The sequence below is a fragment of the Carettochelys insculpta genome, chromosome 14 (assembly GCF_033958435.1).
Source record: "Carettochelys insculpta isolate YL-2023 chromosome 14, ASM3395843v1, whole genome shotgun sequence".
Classification (NCBI taxonomy): Eukaryota; Metazoa; Chordata; order Testudines; family Carettochelyidae; genus Carettochelys; species Carettochelys insculpta.
This window is the reverse complement of record NC_134150.1, coordinates 35311984-35334805: the sequence shown is the minus strand read 5'-3', so window position 1 is coordinate 35334805 and position 22822 is coordinate 35311984. Positions and strand designations below refer to the sequence as shown.

At 40.7% G+C, this 22822-nt stretch overlaps 1 protein-coding gene across 2 annotated transcripts in view; it reads right to left on the bottom strand.

Moving 5' to 3' along the window:
• CMIP (c-Maf inducing protein) overlaps positions 1-22822 on the bottom strand; it is a 190108-nt gene that overhangs the window by 19778 nt on the left and 147508 nt on the right. For both annotated transcript variants that reach the window (XM_075008505.1, XM_075008506.1), the window contains exons 4-10: positions 22353-22514; positions 20433-20474; positions 17094-17156; positions 16047-16127; positions 13621-13724; positions 13041-13145; positions 11474-11827 (exon numbers count right to left, since the gene is read on the bottom strand). In XM_075008505.1, the coding sequence (XP_074864606.1) occupies positions 11474-11827; positions 13041-13145; positions 13621-13724; positions 16047-16127; positions 17094-17156; positions 20433-20474; positions 22353-22514 (911 nt within the window). The remainder of the gene's footprint in view (positions 1-11473; positions 11828-13040; positions 13146-13620; positions 13725-16046; positions 16128-17093; positions 17157-20432; positions 20475-22352; positions 22515-22822) is intronic.

Sequence of the window (22822 nt, the reverse complement as noted above, 5' to 3'; positions counted from 1 at the left end):
TCCTACAGGTTCCAACTGCAATTTTATGGCCTGATTCATTAAATAATTACATATAGTTAATTTGAGATTTTTGTGAAATTCACTTGGCACCATTTGTAAGCACTCATAAGACTCATTAGAACCTTTTTTCTTCTGCCACTCAGAGGCAGCCGCTCCATTATACAACACAGTGGCGTGCAATCAATGGAATAAAAGGGCAAAATCTGCTCCAGAGAGCAAAGTATGCCCAAAGAAATTAGGCACAAAACAAGGCACATAGAAATGGTGCCATTTTAAACCAGACAACGACCAAGGGGATGATTTAGATCATGAAAGGGAGAAAATAGCATTGTCATTTTCCACAGACATTTTCTTTTGAAAATACTTCAGCAGTGTTGCTTGTGTGTTTGGACAGGGTAGGCGAGGTTGGCAGAAGAGGATAGATAGCGAGAGATCTATTTAGGCTGATCCACTGGAAAGAATTCACAAGTGGAAATATCTCCCTCTGTAAAACACCGGCAACGTGTCTCCTGCTACTTGATTCATCTTATTGCCATCTTTAATGTCTGTAGAGATAATTCATTTTATCTGAGGGGCCTTCCAGAGGAGAGGAGGATGTTCATGTGATGGGAATGACTGGCTTCAAATGTTAAGTGTCTTTTCCTGGAAAGCCAATTCCCACAATCTGCCCACAAGGTGGGAATTGCTGGAACAGATTGGTCAATAGGAAAAAGCAAGGAAGGTAGGTTTTGTAAGAATAGTACTCTGTGCCTTTTCATCAAAGGATCTGCAATATTCATTAATTAGGCTCCACCCACAAGCTGTGCAAAGAGTATTACTACAGGCATTTTATAATCAGTTACAGGTAAGTCAAACGAAAAGAGAATGTAAGTGATTTGACGAGTCTATGGCTGAACTAGGAATAGAACCCAAGAACCCTAATGCCCAGGTCTCTGTCCAAAATACTAAAACTCTAGCTTTGTAGATGTAAGAAGTCCAGGAGCTCCTGCAGAACCGCTACTCGCAAGTGATTTGACGAGTCTATGGCTGAACTAGGAATAGAACCCAAGAACCCTAATGCCCAGGTCTCTGTCCTAAATACTAAAACTCTAGCTTTGTAGATGTAAGAAGTCCAGGAGCTCCTGCAGAACCGCTACTCGCAAGTTAAGATCTTAATATGAGACAAACACTGTAGAAGATCTAAAGAAGAGAGTGAGTGAGAGAGATTTTAGCTCTTTCAAGCACCTTTTAGATTTGGTTTTAAAAAACTAGGAGACAAGGGACTCCAACTTTATTTCAAACTTGGCACAAGATTATGATGTCTCCTCAGAGCAGAGCAGAGCAGAGTGTAATGTTCTCAGATATGCATGATATACTGATAGCACTAAATATCACACTCCATTAACAGACAATAAACACATGGGAACCCACCCAACAGTTACACAGGGCGAAAAAGATTCTGTTCCAGAGAGAAGAAAATATAGATGAGTGTGGCATCCACAGGCCCTAGCAGCCAACCCTAGTAGAACCAAGTCAATTCATGTTATATAAAACAGATTTTCCACAATCTTTAAGATGTGCAGTTTAACATACAGTTAAAAGCCAGTCCACTAAATACTGTCAATATGTGAAGTACAAATACAAACATACAAAGTGACAATATAAGGAGCTGATAAAATTCTATTTTGCGACACTCAAAATGATCAAATTCACAAGAGAGGCAAATAAACACAGCCAAGAGTATGATGATTTCAGCTCACCAGAAAACCTGGTGGTTTCTAATTCTTTAAAGCAAGAAACACCCCCACCCCCACCCCACGGAGTCTTAAGGCACAAAAATGAATGACCCAAGAGCACTGTGAGCTAGGCGAGTCCCATACACAAGTGGTCTCTCTTCCACCCTACCATGTGGGACGCTTGGGTGTGATTCCCACTGAAGGCACATATCCTTTACATGACATGTATAACTCATTGTGAGAAAAATGACAAAAGGCTACACTTTTGGTTCAATTACTCCAGAGAACAGCCTGCTTTTTCATAATAGTATAATCAGTTGGCAGATCGTGTTCTGAGCAGCTCCTCCTAGTAGGCAAAAGGTCTCAAATATTATGGCCAACTAGAGTTTAGGGATATGGTTTACAGATTTCTTTTTCCCCAGAATGTCCCTGTCAAGAAACAGTGAAAGAAAGTGGTGTAAGATGTCAGCATGAGAAAGGACATCAGTTAAGCTCATAATGGGACACTGTGCAGGCAGAAAACCTCGACTCAGTTTTCTCTGGGACTGAGAATCCCAGCTACCTCTCCAAATAAATCCAACTTGTTTATTATCCTCTTGGTTATCTTTAGTACTTGACATACAAAGTGAATCTTGTGTAAGCTATGGTGTTCTGCAACAGAAGCCCAGTGATTTTACAAGGCATCAGGTCTAATCCTGCCCTCTGTTTGTCACACAGGTGTAAATTAGGAGGAACTCCCCTAAAGTCAGAGGAATTACACTGGTGTACAATCAGCGTAAGACCAGATAAAAACCAGTTGCAGCTACAGTACTCTGTGAGCTGCCAGACCCAGAAGACTTTGGTGGACTGTGAGCACAACTCTTGGTACTGTCAGTTTTACAGACACTCAGGCAAGTACAACACCGAGCTAACTCCATTATGTGCTTCAGAAAGAAAGCCTAAAGAAGGAATTCTTTAGCAGAGCAGATTTGGTTTTCCACCATTTCCATATAGGATGGCATGCCTTCAAATGTAGTAGACCTTGGGGATGGGCCTGTCTGGAAGCATGACTGGTGTTAACGCAAGAAAAACACTACACGCTGAGACAGACTCTTTCATTAGAGAAATGCCAGACTCTTAAATATTAATTAAACCTCACAGCAGGCCTTAGCTGGTGAGTAAACTCAGGCACAAAAAGTTTAACCAGAATACATCCAGGCCACAAACATTAATCTTGGGAATACTGTACTCTAACCACTAAATCTCTCTCTGAGACAGACAAAGCCAAACACCTGCTAGATGTGGCCATTTAGTCACAATTTGTAATTCATACTCAATCTGCAGTTACCTTTTGAAAATTACTCTCACTGGGCCTCTGACTTCCTCCCAAATAACTCTCAGAGAGAAAATGCAGTAATGCCTCGATTAGCACGCAGGCTGCATTATGGGCAACCTCTGCGTAAATCAAATTTGATGTAAATTGGGGGAGGGGGTGAGTGAGGGGGCAGCTGGGTGAAGGGGGCAGCCATGTGGCCCCAGGCTTCTCCCAGCTGGGGGGCACACAGCTGCTGGCCCAGCGGTTTCTGAGTAACCGCACCGCAAGCAGCTGTGCGCCCACTGGCGGGGCCACGGTTTTGACAGCTGATTGCAGTGCCTGTTCTCCCAGACATGTAGCAAGCCTCTGTCTGTGCTCCTCAGCTGCTGCTCCTGAGAGGAAACCGCTCCTGTCAGGGGCAGCAGCTATGAGTCAGGCTGCCATCCCTGACAGAAGCATTTTTTCCCTGCTCCTGTCAGGAACTGCAGCCTCATTCGCAGCTGCCACCCTTGACAGGAGCAGAAAATCACTCCTGTCAGGGGTGACGAGTCAGGCTGCTGCCCCTCACAGGGAACTGCTCCTGTCAGGGGCAGCAGTCACGTAAACCCAAGACACACACAACTTGATTGTGTAACAGCAACAAAGGGTCCTGTGGCACCTTATAGACTAACAGAAAAGTTTTGAGCATGAGCTTTTGTGAGCACAGACTCACTTCATCAGATGCCGGTCAACTTGACTGTGTGTATCTCAAGGGTTTACTGTATAGCATAACCTCAAAGTTACCCTGAAGTTACAAACTGACCAACCAACCACCTCTCTTATTTGGAACCAGAAATACACTATCAAACTGTAGCGGGGGGAAGGAAAGGTAATATATGGAGGAGGAAGGGCACATACACGGTACAGTACTATATTAAAACAAAAAAGGGAAAGTTTAAGGGAAAAGATCTAACAAGATTAGGAAAAAACATTCTTGTGTTTGTTTCATTTAAATGAAGGTGCTTAAAAGCAGCTCTTCTTCTCAGGAGTAAAAATTTCAAAGCTGTATTAAGTCAACGTTCAGTTGTAAACGTTCGACAGACTTGCTGTAACATTTTCTTCAGAGTTACAAACAACCTCCATTCCCAGTTTCTACGGTACATGGACTGTTGATATTTAGAAGCAGTGCAGTCAATGAGAAAAGTGATATTTTAAATCAAGTGACAGACCACTGCAAAAGACTGGGCTAAGAAATTCAAGGCTTCTTCAATATGTATTTGAATTAAGCACCCAAAGATCTTTCCCAACAGAAGCTTAAAAGCTTAAACCTAATTTGAGGTTTAACACTTGAAGGTCCTGTGAAATCTTCGGTTAATTTTTACACTGTGAAAATCCTTTGTTGTAAAATCTGGAGAATTCTGCAGTTAAAAAATGCACTAATCAAAAAAATGTTTTGGACTGATCATCAAAGGAAACTGGGAAGAGGAAAGAAAGCAACTTTACTAAAGAGGAAGAGAGTGAGACATTGCAGACACACTCATGCAGAAATCTGACTCTATACTAAAGCTGGGATGTTTACTTCAAGCAGCACTTGTCTTTTGTGGAGGAAGGTCTGCGAGGAACATCAGTAATAAATGAGATTCCATTTTAAACACTAGGAAAAAAGAAAACTACTCAAAGTGCACTGTTTAGAATTTGGACACAAAAGTGTAATTTCAACACAGGTAATCTCTTGTTGGGCATCTAATCTCCTTTGCAAGTCACTCTTCAGTAATGGTTGCTATCAGCCAAATCGTGACTACAGAAACATGAAATAAAGACTACAGAAAAATAACAAGAATGAAACTAAAGCTGATTAGAATCCAGCAGCAATGTCTCATTCTTCTCCCACCAACTCACTTTTCAAACACAGTCTCACTCTCTGAAAATCCCCTCAGGTTACTGCACTGGTAAGGCTGTTTGTGTCCGTTCCCCCCGCCCCCCTTTTTTTTTTTCTCGTCCCCATCCCCGTCAAGCTCTGAAGCCCTGCTGCACAAGTCAGGACTATTTAAAACAGGAAAAAGGAAGGGAGGGAGTTGTAGTATCTCTGGTTGGAGGTTAACAACTACCACAATGAGCAGGAAAGAGAGGCCCCAGCAGGGGAGGGACAGTGCACAAAGAAGCAGAAGGCACAACGAAAAGTGCCTATGAAATCACTGCCCCCCGACAGGCTGCTGAACTGAAGGCTGAGACTCACTAATCACAAGCCTTTATTCCCATGAAGGGCTTCTGCGAGAAAGAAGCCCCAGTAGATCATTATTCAACATTTCAGCTGAAATTTCCAAACCATGTAAAAATGAAAGTCAAGATTCTACGTTACTGAGCATGGAGCTTTCTGCAAAGTTCACAGAAAGCTAGCAGCAGACCGGGTATCCGGTACTAAACATGTGAAGGTTGTCAGAGTGACCACTTGTCACTGCAAACAATTCAATTTACCCGGAAAACGGTCTCTGTCAGTCCAGTATGTTAGCCAGCAATAATAATTAAATAATCCCTGACTAAACTGCACTTGCCTGAGGGCCATCACAATCATCTGCCCTCAGAAATAATACATTTTCCTTTCTAGGTATCACCTTTCACCAAAATGAAAATCTGCCCACATGTCATATGCGGCGCAAACAATCCAAAACATATTAGCAGCCCAGGGCAACCCTGATAAACATGACAGCAGAGAATCTGCTGGGGATATGCAGGGTATGGTGCTGACTTATGCAGGGAATGCAAAGGAGGTTGTGCAAGCTGCAGTGGATGCATGCAGTCAGAGAAACTGAGGTTGGGGCAGTGTGAATTGATGTAGATTTGGACTGGACTTTTGGGGCTGCTTGACATGAAATCGTTATTACTGGGCACTCTCTTGGGTCAGAAAGAAAAAGCTATTGCCATTGTCTGAAAAGGAGCTGTAAGTCTCTTGGGCTCAGCATTATTGTTTTAAAGGCAAATGCTGTGCTGGTTGTGGATCAACAGTACTGGAGAGTGAAGTCCTCTAATGTTTGTAGTAGATACAAAGCACAAATAGCAGCAAGATGAGCTTGTCCAAGCATCTCTGCTACCAGACTTCACTCTGTCCTGTACTTCAATGTTCAACCCCTAAAACATCAGCACAAAGTACCCATTATAAATCCACAGTTGTCCAGGACTGGAGGAGATATCTCAGTTAGCAGTCACTAAAATAAGGTCCTTAGCCGTGGTAAGCCAAGCATAAATAAGCTGCTTAGGACTGAATTTAATTGTTCTTTTAAGAGTTTGACACAATACCAGCATCAAAAATAACAGTCATCAAACATTATGTCTTTATTATATAATTAACTTAGGACCTCTTTTAGGTTTCAAAAGCACCCAGCACATTGCAGACAACAGTGTAAACAAACACGAAAAAAAAGAGTCATGGAAAACACACAAGCCCCAGTGCTGCGGTCCCTGCTAATAGCTTCTGCTCTTGCAGCTGCTTTAGCCACTATTTTCACTTATATATTAGCCAGGCTGACAATAGTAGATGTCTCTAGAAGACATGAATTGGGCAATACACCTTTTTTTGGGGTGTAGGGGTAGCATAATTGCTTATATACTAAAGGTAGGAATACTCCCACAGAAATTGAAGACTAATCAACCCCAGAGATGCCTGCATACATGTGCAGTCTGCAACTGGTGCCCTAGTGCAAGGCTGCACAAAGTGGTGGACGCGCCCCGTTGGGGGAACATGAAATTTCTTAAGGTGAGCACAGCACCATCGGCTTCTGGGTCTCAGGCTCATCCATATCATTAAGCACGTTGAAATATGTTACTGTTTGTATGTAGGTATATTCACATTTCTATAACGATTAATAAAGCTTTTAACATTGTATTTACTTAGTTTTCTTACATGGGCTGAAAGCGGTTTTTTTGTTCTTTTTTTTAGTTTTTTTGTTTTTATTATATGAAAACTGAAATTTCTGTTGGTTTGGATTACATTAGACAAGTTGGGGGCCTGATGTAAAAAGTTTACTCACCTCTGGCCTAGAGAGTCAAGCTATACACATGGAGCTTTTCCTCTGCTGCAGATGCACAGGGCTTAGTATGTGAATTTAACTAGCCACACAAAGGGGAGATACATCCAAATTTGCAAGCAGATGTTTCCCTCCCTGCAGTTTTGTACCTCAGAGAAGAGCTTACTGACATTACACTAGAAATTTGCTCTACGTTGTGAAAGTGTTTTTATTGTGCAGGAAACTCTTCAGTGCATGGGAATCATCTCCACTGAAACCAGGCACTGGACAATGGCAGCTGCTCTAGCTGAATATCTGCAATTGTAAATTTTCAGTCAACGTACCATAGATTCAAAGTGAAAAAATAAGACTGTCATTCAAAAAAGGGAAAGGTGTGTTGACTTGTATTGACAGTACCAATAGGGCTCAAGATATGTGGGAGTGTGTGTGACATTAAATTTGACCCATCATTCAGAGACAAAAAACATACTGTATTCCAAGTGAGATTACAGCTTCTTTAAAATCTGTCCAGATGGTTGCTCACCTGCTAATAAACTTGTTAAACATTAGCGTAGACTTTTCTTTTATAGGTGGTGATTGTATTTTGTTTTTCAGGTAGATTTTAATTTTAAAGTTATGTATCTTTGGTTAATCAAACATTCCTGTTTTATCATAGTCATCTCAAGAGCATGACAAAACTGAACTTCTTCAAAAGAGCCAACTGTTTGGGAGCTAGAAGAACTGGAAATACTGTTAAGGATTCTTATTTTTGAGACTTTAAATAATAAAAATTAGCTTCAAAATATTACTCACTGATGCTCTAAGTTAATTAGATATCAAAGACATTATATTTGGTGACTACTGTTTTTAATGTTAGTACTGAGTCAGACAAGTTAAATAATTAAATTCAGTGCTAAGCAACTTACTTATGCTTGGCTTACTATTGTCAGTAAAAAGGACCTTATTTTAGTGACTGCCTACGAAGACAAGTCCAGTCCTGAATGACCATGAATTTATAATGAATATTGTGCATTGATATTTTCTGTCCACTGGGATGTATTTTGCTTCCTTCTCTCTTTCATTTTTAAAATAATGAATGTTATTAAATATAGAACTTGCTAGTTCAGGACAGGTTTGGGAAAATATCCAGCATTAGAAAGGACACTAACTGGCAACTCTTTGTTAATAGTTTCAGCAGGAAGCAGGGCTTGAATAGGAACAGAAGGGCATTGGAACTACAATACAACATTTTCATCAGTGGAGGATTTGCCCCAGAAATTTTTTTACTGCTCTCTTTTTATTAAAAGTGTTGCACTGTCTCTCAGGGTATATCGGCAGGGCAGTCAGAGAAGCCTTGCGCAGGTTCTCCTATAACCATTACTCATGTACAGAACTTATTTTGTGGACTTGGGTCTCCAGGATGACCAATTCAGCAGCATGCCTAACGATAAAACAGATACATATGCACACATGTGCATACCTTACATCAGTAATGGCTCCCCATCCTCACTGTTTCAGTTGAGGGGCTTATTCAAAATATCTGTGGATAGTGTCACAAGCCCTATGTTCATGTAAAGTATGGAATGAAATTATAGTTCTCTGTACAAGACTTGAGAGTGATGCAGAGGCATCATAAAGGAAATCTGAGAACTGGAAGGAGAAAGGAAGAAAATGCCTGTAATTAGAGGTTCAACCTCTCTAGTCCAGCACACTCTTGTCTGGCAACATCTGTGGTCTGGCATGATTTTAGTTAGCCAGATTACCATTTATCATCGGTGTAGCCAAGTTTTCTGTGGCTCCATAAAGTTTGTTTACAGCCACCAGTGCTGGGTCTCAGTTTTCTGTGCTGTTATTTAGCTGTAATTTAACCCTAAATGTCTTCTAAGAGCCCAGTAAGCAGTGGAAGTGTTGCTAATGCTGCTAGATAACAGTGACCTCCCATGATTCAGCAAATTCTCTCATTCGACACTAGTCAGTCCCACAGATGCCAGACCAGAAAGGTTCAATTTGTATATGTTTATAAAGTATGTGTCAGCTGCATGATGAAATGAAAACCACAAAACCGCGCATGCTTAATGAGAAAAAAAGAGCAGCACCCAAGATAACATTGGGACTGGGAGTTCATGTTTATGGAAAATAAATATCAAATATCAAGAGTTAGAGAGACTGGAATAAATATAAGGTATTTCTCCTCCATCCTAAGCACACACAAACTCTCAAGATGCCAAGTAAACCCAAGTCAAACGCTCTATTGATCTAACATTGACATTTTCTAAGAGGCAGGAAGGAGGAATCTAGTCAAAGAGCAACCCACTCACAACTTCCTAATACAGCAGCTTGCTGCTAAAAAGGATATCTACCAGACCAACCCTGGTTCTTTTTGGTGATAAAGATTTGGCTGATAAAGGTAATAGAGTCGATATAACATACTAGCACTTGAAATAGAATCACACATTTTAATTGAAAAGCTAACTAAAATGATAGAGAAATCGCATGGCTTAGATATTAAATGGATTAGAATTGGCTCACTAAGTCCAAAAATGTAACTGTAAATGGGGAGTTGTCACTGAGCAGGTGTGTTTCTAGTGGGGACCTGCAAAGATCTGTTCTTGGCCCTACACCATTTAATGTCCTGGAGGAAAACATAAAAGTAGAACTGAAAAATTCTGCAGATGACAAACACTGGGAAAGTGGCAAATAATGACGAGGACAGGTCACTGATACAGAGCAATCTGAATTGCTTGGTAAGGGGGACACAAGCTAACAACATGCCTTTTGATATGGCTCAGCGTTAATCTAGGAACAAAGAATGTAGGCCATACTTACAGGATGCAGTATTCTACCCTAGGAAGCAATGACTCTGAGAAAAGCGTGGGTATTGTGGTGGATAACCAGCTGCACTTGAGCTCCCAGTGTAACACTGACCAAAAGGGCTGAGATGATCCTTGGATGAATAAAGAGGTGAATCAACAGTAGAAAGGTTATTTTACCTCTTTATTTGGCACTGGAGTGACTGCTGCTGGAATACTGTGTCCAGTTCTGGTGTTCACTATTCAAGAGGATGTTGATAAATTGGACAGGTATCAGAGAAGAGCCACAAGAATGATTAAAGATTTAGAATACATGCCTTAAAGCAAGGCACTAAATAGATTTGAGTTCCTTCGAGTCTAACACTGAAGGTTAAAGGGTGACCTGCTTATTTTCTGTAAGTCTGTAGAAGGGAAACAAACATTTGACCATCAGCTGGAAGTGGGAACTAGACAAATTCAGATGGAAAATAAGGTGTAAATTTTAAACAGTGAAGATAATTAACCACTGGAATAATTTAACTTGCAAGAGTCATGGTGAATTCCCTTAAAATCACTCCCAAATAAAATCACAACTGGATGATTTCCTAAAAGATCTACTGAAGGAATTATTTTGGGGAACTTCTCTGGCCTGTGGTATACAAGAAGTTTCTGCTAGTGATCACAACAATCCCTTCTAGCCTTAGAATCTATTAATTACACTGTAACTTGCAAGTGGAATTGAGTATAAAACCCAGGAATCCTGACATGCAATCCCTTTGGGTCACAGCTTCACTGTTTGAACACATATTCCATTCTAATTCTTCTGCTCTACCATGCATCTCATTTTATCCCTTGATTTTGTGGATTCATCCATCTGACAATTTAAATCTCCACACCATAAATTAGTTCTGAAAATCCTTTCAGTATCAATCCCTCTTGAAAGTACATTCTCTCCAGTGAAACCTACCCAGAAGACTAGCCTCAATAGGCAACTTCAGTGTCTCAGAGACCATGTCAAACTATCTCCAAGTGTACAGAATTCAATTCTAATTTATCTTTATCACAAGCATTCCACAGTGATCACTTGAGCAGCCATTTACTAATGTGGGTTTCATTGTACCACACAGGCTGCCTAATAAACAGAGTAGCTTGTGAGGGCAGGGAATCTGAACTACCTACAAAACTCAGGCATAAGGAGTTGCAAAATTTTAAGGGTTCAATCCTGAGAAGAGCTGAGTTGTACTGAGAGACACTTGAGGTCACTCAACTCCCACTGAAGTTAATGCTCATCACAACAGATGGTCTTGGCCTAAAAACTGGAGTCTGTCTTTTAAAGCTAATAAGAGAAGAAGAACTAGCTTCACCCACTGAAAACCGTGTCCAATAATCCTAAGAGGCCTGGAGGGGTGAAATGGGAATGTCTTGTGGATAATAAAAGACCAATAGCTGCCAGCAACAATATGCTGTCTCAATGTACAAATAAGTTTTCCATTTTCATCCTCCAAATGCTATTTTTAGAATTTATTGGCAGCACCAGATGCCTCTCTCCAACACTGGACTTCAGTGCTAGCATTAGATTTACAGTCCTGTCTTATCTTGCTGGCTGCACACAGATGTTGAAGGAGACAGATTTCTGGGAAAAGCCCCCTAATGGTTACAATTATGATGTAGGAAAGGCTGTAAAAAGTCACTCACAGCATTTTGAGTATTTCCACGTAGCAGCCGAGGATCCTGTCAGCCTGGGAGCTCAGCTCAATGCTCATGGTGCTACAGGTGGGGCTGACCATCAGACAGTCAATCAGATTGGGCTCACTATCATTGCCCACATTGGCTGTCATCTTCTGGTTAGCTGTGTTGTTACGCTCCACTTCCACATGGATCTCACTTGAAGTGACAATGACTGATTTGAGGCGAGATTCAGCCAAGCTGGCCTCTTGAGACACCAGATCGGGACTTGTGTGGAGAAGCCGGAGGGGTAAGTTAGGCTTTCGGTCACATTGCTGCTGGCAGCCATTCCGAATTTCCTTCAGGCTTGGAGAATTGTCTCGACTGCATTTGAAAGATAAACTTAGAATGTTAATAGCCAGACACAACATAGGGAAGCCAGTGAGGCTGAGAAGCCAAAGGTCTGTTGCAACTGCCCACCCTAGCCCAATTCTCCTTTTCATTTGGATTGCAAAACTGAATGAAAACTATTAAAGCCCCATTCTACAGGGCCTTAGGTTGTCAAGATTTGTACTTTCTATCAGTCTGACCGCTGTATCAGCTCAACCAAACTGTATGGGGAATGCCATACGCCCACCTGAGTTACATGAAGCTGAGGCAAAATTCAGGCACATGTGCACGACTAAATACAATACGTGCCCAGACTGTGGCCTACAGTCCTCTTAGCAAGAAATTTTGCTGGCCTACAGGCAGCCAGCACACATGGTGGAAAAATCAGATAGTCATAAACGAGTCGGGGTGTGGGGGGGGAAGGCCCAGAAGGGAGCCCCAGATGTTGATTTAAAAAATGTAAAGTATGTCAGCAGCCCAACACAAGATCCATTTTAATGTCTATCTTGTGGCAGCACTAGAATCTGACTGGTGGTTATCACAAGATGTTTAGAGACTGTGGTTGGAACCCAATTAGGGTACAGAGCTAAAATTACACTATGATTTACGTGGGACCGCCTTCTCAGAGAGCTATACCTCGTTAGAAATTACTAGTCTCCTTGCTGTAAGCACAGCTCGCTGCATGCAGGAGACATTTGCTGTGCGTTGGAGTTAAGGAACTGAAGTCTATATTTTGACTAGCTCATCATCCTATGTCACAAACTGTCCCCATGGCATGAACACAAAGGCCCAGATGAGGCGGGCCTTTGTGCAGATACCTGGGAAGCCTCCTCACCTTGTATATCTCTACAGGACCAGATGCATGCACCAAAGGGGAAGGACAGGAGGTGCAAAAGGGACATGGGAAGTATAAGGTGTTAAGAAATGTCATCCTAAAAGATGTCACAGCTTGCACACCTCCCTTCTATTCTGGGAACTTCCGAGAAACCTCATCTCTGCATCTCCCCTGAAACAGAGCTTAAGATACTGCCTTTAAAGTAGCTCAGTGTGTGGATTACAATGAAAGGGGCTAGCCTAGTTTTTCACAATATATGTTGTGGGAACAAATACAACCAGGTAAGCATTCAATACGGCTGATTCCTTTTTTTAAAAAACACACACAGCGTTCGTAAACGAGCAGAATGCAATCTGGAAAAGATATACTGACCTGTTGATAAATTCCTCATAACAAGAATAAATGGCTGCTAAGCAGACAGCTACAAGATTCGGCAGGACCCTGGGATGGGGGCATTGTCCAGTTGGACCATGCATGCTGAAAAAAAAAAAAAAAGAGAGCAACAGTGACTGGAGGAACTAACCAACAGGCAACATCAGTGAAATGAAGGTATCTATGGGTGACAATATTTTTAAACACAAAGGGGTTTCAGAACAAGGGGCAGAGAGTCAGTGGGAATTTCTGGGGTTAAATCAATCTCACCGAACTTCCTACAGTACGATCACACTGAGAACTGGATCAAGCTGCTCCTGAATGTATTTACTGCAGCACTATTGTAGTCCAGTTGAAAAAAAAATACCATGAAGGTTCACAGATAGCTGGGCACTAGATCAGAGTTCTCTCTTAAGGCTCTTTTTTTTTCCCTGGTGCTTGCTAGCACCAACAGCACTTCAACATATACTGGCCACTCCATGGTTATCCAGAAGGAGAATGGTATTTTTTCCTCTTTCATCTCCACTACAGAGGGGAAAATGTTCACAGGGTTGGGAAATACTCCACAGAATTAACTAACCTATGAATGAACTTCTTCACCACCTCCATGCCGGCATTCAGCTCATTCAAAGCCAGAATATACTCCTGAGTGAACAGCCTCAGCCGAGGGCACTTCCCAAAATCCTGTCCAAAAAGGAGATACTCAGTGAAGCCGCTGAAACATGCCTGCAATGTATGTTAAAACTGTGTGTTTTCAACAGAGATCAGCCCAAGACCATCTGAATTCATTTCATCATTATGCCAACATCTTCAGGAGACCTGCATGTACCACTGATCATTACCCATACACACAGATAACTTGTAAAAATGATGCCATAATTGTCATATTCTGTCACCCAAGATAGATCTTTGTAATATGTGTATATACAAAAAATGTAAAATGTAGTACTTATGCACATAAGTTCCAATTTGCACATGCACTGCTCTCTTTTCACACACTCAAGTGTGATTTTTTTAAGCTATGGCATATCTTTTAGGAAGATATCCACTCTTGAGCTAAAGACCAACAGATAGAGAATGTGTCCTAGGTAAATTGTTTCACTGGTTAATTATCTTTGTTGCAACAGCTGTGTAAGCAAATAGTCAGCACTTTTCATGCAACTAATTACACTCAATCTGAAAAATTCCAGCACTATGTTTCATAAGCTGGTACAAATGGGAAAGCTTTGAAAGGTACAGTATGATGCAATCTGAAGCAGAAAGTGTGCCGAAAGACAGATGGCTTTGGAAACCACCAACAGCTTTACCATATATCATAGCATGTCTGGAATTCCATCTGCTGGCTCCAGTCACATTAATAAAAACACAATAGCTCATCTCCCAGGGATGGCACTACAGTATAACCCTTTGATAAAATTGGTTGTCTTATGTAATTATTCAACATACTTTCTAACATAGCTATATACCCACCAAATCCAGAGCACTCAGCTCTTCACTGATTTCTCTGTTCAGGCATTAGGCCAGCTAAAGAGCGTCAGCACATAACAGAATCAGGCCCACTGCCTTGCAAGGCAGATACAAAATGTGGTGGCCAATAACACCAGCAGCTTGGATATAGTACTTTTTAACTCAGATTTCCAAATGCTTTACTAAAGAAGGTGAGTGTCATTTTACAGGGGGAAGATACAGAGACACAAATCTTGAAGCATTTTGTCAAAGATCACAAAGCAAATTAACAGCAGAGCTGGTAACAGAGTCCAGGTTTCCTGACTCCCAGACCAAGACTCACCATATTTCTATATGTTCTGCTAATGCTATGAAATTCACTCAAGTTTCTCTGCTCTTTGCCCCAAGACAACGTATTCACACGCATGCACGTGTGCACACACACACTCTAAAGAGACCATTCAGAAAACAATTCCCCAGAGAGCAGTTAAGTGCCCAAATCTACTTCAACTTAATATTTAACACTGTAAATTCTTCAACCACACACTGATATAAAGGCATGTGGAGTTCCAATCTGCAAATGCTAAGTGTGGGAAATCGGAGCAATTCTCTGAAGGTAACTAAATAAAGCATCACACTGTGTATTTGAGACCTTGCAAGATCACCACATTTTATTTATTTATTTTTGGTCATAATATTATTCTAGATGATCTGGAATCCAAGAATAATATCTACAGAATAGTTTACTGAAGGTTACAGTATATTCAAATATGCTGACATATCTGGAGAGCGCAGGTGCAGCACCCAGAACACAGCATTTAGGCAACATCAGTTTTGTTAGTTCTGAAAATTCATATGAGTTTAAAAAAAAAAGGGCGGTGGGGGACATAAAAAGTTGCATAAATAAGAAACATGAAATGTTTTGCTTGGGATGCATGTTGTGACCCAGAAAGGCTGTGGTTGTCATCTATATACACAACAGACAATGGAAACAAGCCCCTTGTGCAGTTACAAAGGCATGGAGACCTATTCCAAGGATCATAGCAGATTGCAGCTTTGTACAATAAAATAAACTTATGTAAACTGGAAACTATACTAGCAGCACTAGTACCCTTCAAACAACTCATAAAAACATCATCTTGTTTTTGGAGCAAGACAGGCAGTCCCTAGGTTGCTGGAAGATTATAGCCACGATTGTACGATTCTATGATAACCAGCTATTAGATTCCACCTGAGATGGCTGCACTTCATCATGATGATGTAACTCATAAATATATACAAATAAAAATGAGAGGTCAATATGTTCTGGCATGAGAGCAGGATTTTCAAAAGCATTCAGGTGAGTTTGGTGTCTCTCCAGCTTGAATATGCTTTTGAAAATCTCAGTCTGAGTGCTCAAAGGTATGCAGTGAATGGCTACAGCGTATAAGTGTATGCACACAGCAACCAGGCATCATGGTGAAGGCTGCATTTCTGACAAGAAAGATAGCCAATTCATACGTTAGGGACCACAGTAACAGCTTTTCTAGCCAACCAAATATGCACAACATCAATACTTACCATGTTGTGTTTGAGGATTCTCTGTACCACTGGTGTGAACACTTCTATGACAACCATGGACCGAGGGCGTTCCCTGCAGTGCTGCAATGGGAAACCATAAATACAGATGGTGCTTAGAGAAGCCCTAGTCTTTACCAAATCCCCATATAAAACAGGAGACTACAACATTCATCCATGGCCTGTTGAGGTCTGGTCTACACTACAGACCTCTATTGATAGATTGAGACTACATTGCTCAGAGGTGTGAAAAATCTACATTGCCTGAGTGGCATGTTTATACAGACCTCACCCCATGGTAGACAGCATTATGCTTGCAGGAGAGCTTCTCCCATGGACATACCTACTGCCAGTCGGGGAGAACAGATTAATTAAATTGAGAGGAGAGCTCTTTCCTGTCAGGCTTACATAGTTTCCATTATAGCACCGATGCAACTTTTTAAATGTAGATGTCACCAGAGGCCAATTTGGGATTTTAGATGCAAATGCTTTCAGAGCAGGCAATGCCTCTACAGGTAGTTAATAATAATATGGGAATGACTGATGAGTTTCTGAATCTGCCAATTTGACAGCCTTTTCTTATTAGTGAATTGCTGGTGAATAATAACCAATAATGAAGGGGACCTGATAGAAAGCATATATGCAACCATCAGCAATTAGACTTTAAATTGAAATATCAACCAGTTTAGAGAGGAAAACTGAAGTGACAGCTACTTTGCTAAATTCCAAGACCTTGGGAACTAAAGTCCAGAATACTTGTAAGAAGAGGGAGGTGTAGCACATGCCTCACACCAAGACCCATCTGAACCTGCTGGTTCCAAAAGTACTTTTGCTAGCAATGTGCCATACAACTAGACAGGCCTATGTGTCAAAAGTTAAGAGATTATATTCCTGGTGTTTTATACTATTTTATAGTCTGGCCCATTAAGACCAGGGTCCTACTGGCCATCAACCAATGAGAGGAACCAAATGGGAGATCAGTTCAAGAAATGAAGAAAAACAAATCAAAAACATCAATGAGACTTCGAACAACAAATCTGTTCTTAGTACCTTGCAGAAGAATTCACAAAGGTCAGGCGGTGGGTGATTGTTTTCCAGCAAAGGTGCAATTGCCTTGAAAATAAAAAGTTAGCATACTTCAATTTTACTTCTTCACACAAGCCAGCCCTAATAAATGCATGTGAGGAGTGAATATATTTTAAAATTCTTTAAAACAGAGGCCTGGATAAGAAAGTGACTTTAAATTTAATTGAATGCAGTGTTGTAGCAGTGTCTATCCCAGGATATTAGACACAAAAGATGGCTGATGTAATAATTACAAATTATATATATAGAAAGTCATCAACATTATATATAGCATTACAACAAAAAATATTATCTCAGCCGCCTTGTGCCTCTAAGGTTAACCAGATGCTCTCAAGATAAAGTCACAAATGGAGGGGTTTATGTGGTTTGTTTTGTTTTTTTAAAATAAACACCATCACTCATGGAAATATGAGGGTGGGGGTTGGAAGCATCAATGAGGAACCTAGGGTCTGTTTTATTTTTAAATTATGGGCCTAAAGTCATCGTTGTTATATTGTGCAAATTTGGCTTTCAGTTAAGCCAATATTAATTCAAAAAAGTAATGCCACGGAAGACAGTGGGTTATTTCAGATTTTACATCTGTGTGAATGAGAGCAGAACTGTACTCTGATTTCAAAGGTATTACACTATGGACAAATCTGGTCCATGATTACAATGACAGTGCCACTTTACTAAAAAGTTTCTAAAATCTACACATCCATGTTGTGCCTTTCACAAGTAGTTCATGCTCAGATTTTACCACCAGTACAAAAACAGGCCCTGCTTGATGGGAATAATTGATTTCCTTTCCATTTACAAAGACCACTACATTATACTACTACTTTTGTGGATACAATATTGTATAAAAAGTGATGATTAACTTCTGAAAGTTCAGATCACCCTTTTTTTCATCCATTGCTAGGCAACCTGATGTAGATAAGTACAGTAAATATACTGCAAGTCATACCTGCCACTGTGAGTGTAATGAAATTAAGCTGCTGCTGCTTCCTTTCTAAATTAGAAAGCAGTACTACAACAATGCATTCTCTGTACATGATGATGCCTTAAGGCATTTTCAATCTTGGGCTAAGGGATTCCCAGTACCAGTTAAAAAAGTAACCCTCTTTTGTAGAGCAGTGAGAACATTGTGTATTAAACTTCTGAACAACAGGCATTCTACCCTGGATGGCATTTGGAGTTTTCCTAATGCAGCCCCTTTAGCTTTGTGTGTTTTTTCCCCACTTCCCACAGGCATTTCAGATCAAATCTGCCCATCAAAATCACCATGAACCTCAACAGCTATTCAGCCATAGGAGAATATTAACATGAACTTCTGGAAAGAAAACCAAGAACATCTGCAATGTGCTGCCTAGGTATTACGTAATACTGGAGCAGCTACAGCTGGCTGTTGTGCAATTTCCTGCTCTGCATCCGTTTATTCCTTCACTGGCCCTGGGCCCTATAGCAATATACAGTACTTACTACAGTGCTATAAAATATGGTGCAATCCTGCTGTGATATTCAGCTGGACTATTGTATCCTCGCTACCTATTTGACAGTTAACTACATGAACAACTCTATCTGAATTTATCTTTATTAAGTTGCTATGGCATCCATCCGCCTCCATCGCTCTGATCAACTGTACTGTAAAGCCACGGTGAGGGTTTTAGCCTGTTGCCAGAGAGGTGATCAGATCCTAACAGCTGGAGATGGAATTGGCTGTGTGCTGACTTGCATAAAATAAGCTTTGCCTTCTCAGAACAATCCGTAGTGAACTGATGTCCACGTCACAAAGTGACAATCACAATTCGCAGTCTCGGAGATGCTGAGAACTGACTGGCCCATGGAAATACCCTAGTGATGTCTCACACGAGCACAGCGTGAGGAAAACCTGCTTTCCTCTGCTCAGCCTATGCCTGTCCTGGGGATAAACAGAAGGCTTTGCGCTGCAGGGATGCCCATCTGTTATCTTTCACCAGAACTAAATTCACAAGCATTTCTCACACACGTCCACACCGACCCAAAAGCAATGGAACTGGACCAAAGAACTGGTTTGTTCCTCTCTGGCAATTTGGAATAAGTATCAGGCTGTTAGCTAAATTTAGTGCATGGCACTCAGTTGTATCTATACCGATAAATCACTGAGGCTGCAAAAAGCTTTAGTAATAAATAATAATAATAACAGTAGTAATAATAATAAAAAAAATTATGCAAGGTCACAACTATATTCATAAGAGGCTTTAAAAAGCCAGAAATTGTACTTCTGTTGATAACTGAAGCATAATTTTCAGAATTATCATCCAGTAGAATAATTGAGTTGTTCAATTTTTTTTCCAGTACAATTTTTCCCCCTCCCCCAAATAACAATTGTCACTGACTGGCCCAAACAGGAAGCCTGAATTAACTTTGGCACTGAAGTAAAATGAAATCCATGGACCACTTCAAAGTAAAGCGACTGCCACTTTAGAAACTTATCAAAATGACTGGTACCAAGTTAAGTGAAGTTCATTCCTAGTAGTATCTACATATGTCATGTTGTTTTACAGAAAGATTAATGGAGACATGATATGATCAGGGGATGGTGTAGTACCAGGTTAGATTTTTCAGAAAATCCTCTGGAAATTGCCAGCATCTGAAATTAAATTATAGTGATATGGAAGCAATTTTCATCTCTGATAAAGTGCTGGATTTATTAAGATTTTATAGTTGGTTGCATGGGGAAGGGGGTGCCTTTCACTTCACTTATTTTTTATGAATCTAAATAAATGCACTGACGGTAACCAGAGCAAACTGAAGTGAGTGTTTTCAGATTTCCCTTTGTGCACACGATAAAAGCATACACAAACATTCTCCCACTTGCAAGGGCGCAAACATGCTCAAACCCCTTCCACAGTCTAGCATCTGAGCATGCACAAAAGCTCAAGAGCACACTAGTGACTGAGAGAACCATGACATCCAAGGACTGTGAGGGTGTAAATTTGGCAGGTGCAGATGTCTGACTGTTTAAAGTGCATGTGCAGGTGGTAACGTTTGCAATGTGCAACCATGCAAGGAGACAATTCAACCTAAAAGTTCTACAGAGTTTCACACATATTAATCAGCTATATTTTATTGTTATATATATACACTCAACAGGAAAAAGGAAACAATAGAAATGTGAAAAAGTTAATGGACAAAACAGGTTTGACCCTGCACCCATTGTAGCAAATGGGAACGCTGCCATTGTCAATAGGGTAGGAACAAGCGTTAAAGGAAGCCAAAACCAATGCAAAATAAACAACCAGAAACAGAGAGACCCCACAAACTTAACATATGGACACTCACCACAATAATGCTCTCATGATCTTGAGTGGTTAAGTTGGTGTTCTACAAAGATTAAACAGAAGAAATCAATGAGCTAACCTTATTTTGAAACTGAAGTGCTCTAGGAACACACCTCAATTAATGCAAATGAACAAGGACAATGATGTAATTCTGCAATCACTGACCAACAGGAATAAAATTAGGTTCTATTAAAAATCACTCTCTTACTGCAGGACATACTCACTCCTATTTTTCACAAGGGGTTGCTCAGCACCTACATGTGCATGACCCCTGTATATATATACAGCCATGATGTTTCAGCTAAATGCTGAATCTCCCTGAAGGCATGTCTTCACTAGAGGCCAGATCAAGGGGAAGTGATTGATTCAGCATGGCTCAGTATATCATGTCTAGTATAAACACAATAAATCGACCACTAAGTACTCTCCTGTCGATGCTGGTAGGCCACCAGAATGAGAATAAGCAGAATTGGTGGAAGAGCACCAGCTGTCAACTTACTTCAGTAAGCAGACCTAAGTATGTTGATTTTAGCTACGTTATCCATGTGCCTGAAATTTCAGAAGGATAGCCCTGTTAGTCTGTAGCGTCACAAAAAACAAGCAGCCCTGTATCACCTGAAAGACTAAAATTTATTTATTAGGTAATGAGCTATTTCACTCGCTGCCTACCCCTACCCCTACCCCATTTACCACCTATTTCCCCACATTATTTCCTGGTTACAGTGCGGAAACAATGTAAAAATGCTAAATAGCACTCAGAATAGACAGGGATGGAGGGCCATGATCACCTACGCCAGCTGGCACTTAAGGAAGAGGAGGAATGAGCTATTGTAGGTAAGACTCACTTCTTCAGATTTTCAGATGAAGTTGAAGTTGTGCAGCTTACATCAGTGGCCCACGACAGTATAGACAACATCCACGATACCAATTAATTGAAAGGCTGAACTAGGAGGCGGTATTTCTTAAAAATGCTTTCTATATTTTAAGTTTTCAGTTCTACAGACTGAGTTAATAAAAGGTTTTCCTTACCACTCTCTGTCATGGCAGGAGGACTAATTACAACAGTTTGCCATTAATTCCTGCCTCCTAACATGGAGCCAAATATACCACTGGCTTAAGCTGTGCAATAATTCTCGAGTCAACTCAGCTGCATCAGTTTACACCAGCACAGTATTTCCCTAGGTTCTCAGTCTTCTACAAAGGGTCTATGGAAGTACTGAAGTGCTGAAATCTTAGTTTGAGGCGAAAAACTGCTTTCCTTCTCATCATGGACGTAGACAAAAATACAGCCTCCCCTCTACCTCAAAATGTACTAAATGTACCCAAAATGTATGCAATTCTGACATGCAGCACTTTTTTTTGTACCAAGATGGAAACAACCAGAGAACAGGTGCTAAGAGTAACAAGGAAACCAATTTCCAAGTGAGCAACTGATTAAATACAGCCTCAAATGCTACCAAATACAAACAGGGACAAATGATGAAACGGACCATCTATTTGACATAGATATAGGGGAGACTAAAACCATCTGAACCTTCAACAACAAAACAGCTACTTCTTAGACACATCCCACTGATCTGGTTTGAAAATGATCTATTTTATTGTGTACAAATAGAGCCCAAGTAAGCGCCCAATGAAATCACTGGGACATTGGTCATTAACTTCACTAGAATGTGGATCAGACCCATCATGCATGTCTTACCAAATACGAACAACTAAGGAGTGGAGCACAGGAAATCTGAACATATGTTTTCTCACAAACTTACAGAGCATGGGTCACTGAAATCAAAAGGAATTACGGTGAATATATTCAAGGGCGGAATTTTGAATTTAAGTTATAAGTTTGCTGGAGGGAGTTAAGTGAGGGTTTGTATTTTGCCTATGAGAAAGCACAAAGGCAGGAAGACCCTAAAGCTCTTACCTCCGAGAGCAGTTTTGAGACAATTTCCAGTGGTGCTTGATGAATAGAATCATCCTGTAGTGGAGAAGTCAGTGCCATGTCCACCAGCGTCCTAATCTCCTTCAAAACAACCTCCCAGCGGCTTGGGTTACTAAGCACCTTCTTGTATTTGTAAATCTTTTTCTGCAAGAAAATATAAAAAATTATATAGATACTGTGATGAGGCTGTCATGATAAGGAAACAAAGAAAACAGCAGCTTACCTACATCATTTTTTAAACTTCTTCACTTTTTTTTTTTAAAGCAATGTACTGCTAAAGCTCTTTTGGGGGGTGAAAGAGCTCCTTGTGTATAAACCTGTGGGTTCATAATTCCATGGAAGAAATGGGTTATGGTAGCCTTCCCCCCACAACACACACACTTTCTGTTTTCAGAAAATGAAATGTCACTGAAGTATGCCTCAAATTGTCCATGTCTTGCAAATGCCCCAAT